Source organism: Sinocyclocheilus anshuiensis, unplaced genomic scaffold (genome assembly GCF_001515605.1).
Source record: "Sinocyclocheilus anshuiensis isolate Anshui unplaced genomic scaffold, SAMN03320099.WGS_v1.1 scaffold1460, whole genome shotgun sequence".
Taxonomy (NCBI): domain Eukaryota; kingdom Metazoa; phylum Chordata; class Actinopteri; order Cypriniformes; family Cyprinidae; genus Sinocyclocheilus; species Sinocyclocheilus anshuiensis.
Genome location: NW_015542407.1, coordinates 36533 through 41464, shown reverse-complemented (window position 1 = coordinate 41464; position 4932 = coordinate 36533). Strand labels below are relative to the sequence as shown.

General features: G+C 30.8%; 1 protein-coding gene across 1 annotated transcript in view; it reads left to right on the top strand.

The window, feature by feature from the left end:
* The window catches only part of cdx1a (caudal type homeobox 1a), a 12550-nt gene extending 11824 nt beyond the window's left edge, over positions 1-726 (top strand). Inside the window, exon 3 of the mRNA XM_016492295.1 lies at positions 134-726. Within this exon, the coding sequence (XP_016347781.1) occupies positions 134-325 (192 nt within the window). The 3' untranslated portion in view covers positions 326-726. The remainder of the gene's footprint in view (positions 1-133) is intronic.
* Positions 727-4932: the final 4206 nt, after the last annotated feature.

Genomic DNA, 4932 nt, shown 5'->3' with positions numbered 1-4932 from the left:
ACACACACACACACACACACACACACACACACACATAATATGAAAAATTCACTCATGCAGGGTGTGTCTGGTACAGCTAGAAGCCTCATCGGTTGTTCAGTAAGGTAAATCACTCTGACTCTGTGATTCACAGGTGAAGATCTGGTTTCAAAACAGACGAGCCAAAGAAAGGAAAATGAACAAGAAGCGACTCCAGCAGACTCAGCAGAGCTCCACGTCCACACCGGTCAGTGTATCCGGCCACGCCAACACCGCCATGGTCAGCAGCACCAATAACAGCTTGATGACAGACAACATATCGACCAGCATCAAAGAGGAATACTGAAAACTCTTCCAGACAGAAGGATAAACAGTACATGTTTACACGGTTTCAGTGACACTGAGTGGAGCGTTCATATTGCACTACACGAATGACATGTTTTATTGTGAATAACGTGCACAGTATTTCAATTTTTGTAAAAAAATCTCAGAGTATGTCGAATGACTGAAGACAGGCGTCATAATGGTTTCTAAATTTTTAAACAGCTTTTGATATGACCTCACAAACTACTGATGATGATCCGATGACTGTATTTGTATCACTACTGCTTTGCTTTACTATGTTAAATATTTTACACCTACTGGATGATGGAAAAATGACTTATTTTTTTGAATGGAGTCAACTGGTGCCTCTGTGTAATCATTCATTTGTAAAAAAAAGTGCATAATTTTAATAAAAAGATCATATTTGAGGAGAATGTAAAACTGCTGATATTCTGAATCTGACAAAAATTTATCATACTTTTAAAACCATTAAGGTTTTGTTTTTTGCATTTTGACATTATTTTCACAACAATTAATCACATTTTCCTCCAAATTCTCTATATTGTAATGAGATTATTACTTTTGAGTTTTATGTGATTGCCATTATTCTCAATGACGATCCTCATTACAGTAACTCATTTTTTAATACAATATTTTTTTAATGCTTTTTTTTTTTTTTTTGGTCAGTATAAATGAAATGCTATAAAGTTGTATAAATACTTCACAATTTAAATAATTTTTAATATGTTAAATATATACTGAAATATAATTTTTGCACATTACAGAGTTTGGTAACACTTGAAGCTTTCATGTATAATGCATTATAATACATTATATCTTTTCATAAGTAATTATAACCAGAATTAAAAATGCAATATTTGCAGATTCCTTCTTTGTCATGTGTTTTAATGCATTATACGTTCTAAAGATCTAACTATGAATAGATAAGTGCAATGCATTATAATGGTGCTTTCAATTTTGCATACAATACATTACAAGCTGCGTTACAAGCTATACTTAATGCATTAAAAATACTTTTATTATGCATTATATATAAAGGCTTTAATAAAAGTGTTCCTTTGTTTATTTATTTTATTTGGGAAAAAAATCCTTAATGCTCCTTTTTTTTTTTTTTTTTTTTTTTAGCAAATATGAAACCTTTATTCTCCCTTTTTTTTTTTTTTTTTTTTTTTTAGCAAATATGACCTTGACATGTTGATCAGATTTAACTCAATCATACAACGACCATCTCTAAATCATGCTGTACTTTGAGAGGGTGGAAACCAGTTGGCGTGTGAGTGTTTACTGATCACAATGAGCCCTGTGGATCATAAGTCGTGATAACACAAGGAAACAAACGCAGCTTATTGATAAAAACAGAAGCTGAAGCGGTGAGCATGTGTTCAGCGAAGTCAATCATTGACAGAGAAGCCAGAGGTCGAGTAGAAGCGGCGGGCCGCACGGACGTCATCGGATGGGATGGGTGGGGCCTGTTTTTGCAGCTCGGTCAGATGATTCGTGTCAATTAAAGAGCCAATACCTGATGCCAGTAACCTTCATCTCATGTCCTTTAAGATCATGCATTTGAACTGTTAATGTTTGACCGGTTTCACAATGTCACCATTGACCCTCATCTGAAGGAACGCACATTTATCAGAAGTATACATTTGAGTTTGACGACCAGGTCAAAATGTGTGTCAAAAGTCACACTTCAGTCAAATATAGTTCCATCTTCAGCAATAGTTATAAATAAAACGGCTTTACTGTCATACAATCATGTCCTATTATATTTTACACTGAAATTAATTTAATTGGCTGTTCCCAAAAATGATAAGGACATGATAAGGAATAATAAAAGTGTGATTTTATCGAGTGCTGGTCTTCAGTTTTGAGTATTTAAGTAAGATATTCAACAAAATAATACTATTATTCTTCTGTGGAACACAAATAAGAATATTTCAATTGTTTTTGTTCATACAGTGAAAGAAAAACTGTTGTGATGCAAAGATAAATTACTATAATGTCCTATTATATTTTACACAATTGTATTGGCTATTTTAAGTGAAAGTAAAATTTTGGGGAGCTCAAAAAAGTATAAGTAAATTATTATGGAATAATACAAGTGTGATTCTGCTTTGGAAACATAATCAAGTACTAAGTTAGTGTATATATGTGTATTTTTGGGTGTTTAAATATATATAAACTGTTTTTATTCATACATTGAAAATCAATGGGGCCCATCATTTTTTTTCTTTAAATTATCTAAAATATAAATGTAAATCTTCACAGAAAAAAAGAAAGACTTACAGGTTTGGAACAAAAAACAAAAAAACTAAAAAAAAAAACTGCTGTGACAAAAATAAAGTCTATAATGTCTTGTTATATTTTACACTGAAATTAATTCCATCGGCTGTTTTAATAAAATTTGGTTCAAAAGTATTAAAAGGAAATAAGGAATAATAAAAGTGTTATTTTTGCCTCCAAAACATAAACAAGTATTAAAGGGGTCATATGATGCGATTTCAAGTTTTCCTTTCTCTTTGGAGTGTTACAAGCTGTTCGTGAATAGATAAGATCCCTGAAGTTGCAAAGACTAAAGTCTCAAAACCAAAGAGATGTTTTTTTGAACATTAAAGCATGTCAACATATTCTGTTACACCAAATACACAAAATAATGATCTTTAAAAAAGCATCATATGACCCCTTTAAGTTAGCCTTCGATTTTGAGTATTTAAGTAAGATATTTAAGAAAACAACACAAAATAACTCTTTTAATAATAATACAAATATTATTTTTTGCGGAACACAAATTAGATACTTTGAAGTGTGTTTACTTTCCACTGTTTTTGTTCATTGAATGAAAGTCAGTGGGGTCCAAAAGAAAATTGAGACTTTGTTTAAATGATCTTCACAGAAAAAAATTAAGTCATACAGGTTTGGAATTAAAAAAAAAAAAGAAGCTAATATAGGCCAAACACTGTTGCGATGTAAGGATGAAATGTCATATTATACTTTACACCAAAATAAATTTCATTGGCTGTTTTAAATGAACGTCAAATTTGGGGGAGCTCGAAAAAGTTAATTATTAAGGAATAATAAAAGTGTGATTTTGCCTCAGAAACATAATTGAGTACTGAAATAGTATTCAGTATCAAGAGCATTTGAGTAAAACATATATAAATATATAAATATATGCAAACACATGTCTGGGTTTCAAATAAAATAGAGAAGCAAAACTATAAATGAGTCAGTGTGCACGTCATACATCCACATATAATTGCACCTGTACGGCTCATGCTTTAAAAATAGATCCTCACTTCAGTTTTCTGCTGTTATGAACATATTCGAGCTGTTAGTGCAGCGTCTCATCCATCAAATAAAGAGATTACTCTCTTGTTGCACACTTTATTGAGGAACCAAACAGAAGTTTTTTATGCAGCTCACACTATTTTACACTTTATCTCGATGAGCGTGAAAAAACACACTGAAAGCAAGAGAATGAAACAGAACTTCAGAAAATAAAATGCTCATTTGGTCATGTGAATGAATTCTTCCAAACATCCCAACTGGACTTTATTTCCTTTCCCGTTTTCTCGTGAAAGCCCGTTTATAGCCATGCAGATACCAGCAGGACGTTATTCTGAGTGTGTGTTAATCGTTAAGAGATCTGGATATTGTAAAGTGACGCTGCTGAAGGAGGAAGAAGATGACGATGCAACAGCAGCATCTCCATCTCTTTACCTCACAGCAAAAACATGCTGAAAATTACTCCACTCGACAGACATTCATCTTTATGAGTGCTTGGGTGCCGGGGGTTATCGAAAACTGAAACCATTTGAAAAAATGTAATTAAATAAAATTTAAAAAATCAACTAGTTGCCTGAAGGAAAAAAATTCTCATTTTCATGATTTGAAGTTAAAGTAATAACTAAAGCTGAAAAAAATTTTTTTTATTAAAACTATATAGAAATAATTAAAAAAATTGAAAATTAAAAAACTAAAATACTAAAACTTTAACTAAAATTAAAACAAATATGGGTTTTTAATGTAAAAATAAAAACTAAAAAATAAGACATATCCGTCTCAGAGACATTTTTACAATACTAAATATATTAATTTATATCTGTTCACTCATTATTATAAAGCGCAAAAAATCTATATTTAGAAATAACTAGTCACATGAAATTATATTTATATTTATAATTTTTTATACATTTAAAAAAAAATTCCCTATACATTAAAATGTGCCTTTTCAATTCAATTTTTTTCTGAGCAAAAATAATGACTATCATATATTTTTACTATGAGTTACAGAAGAAACCCACTATAATGTTATTCAGTGTGACAATATGTATACCAAAAATCTGGTCAGGCTTATTTAAAACCAGAATTTGTCATCAAGAAGTTTTTAATATTTAAAATATAATCAAATTTCATATGAGCACTCTTTTTTATGTTTTATAAGTGCAGGTCAGAATAAGTATGTTCATTCATTTTTACATAAATATATCCGTTACACTCAAAGACGATGGAACAATATTTCACCCATATTTTGACATTTTATTTTCACAAAAGTTAATTAAAACATTAAAGTACTTTATGATGCGGACACCAAAATATGTGTGTGTG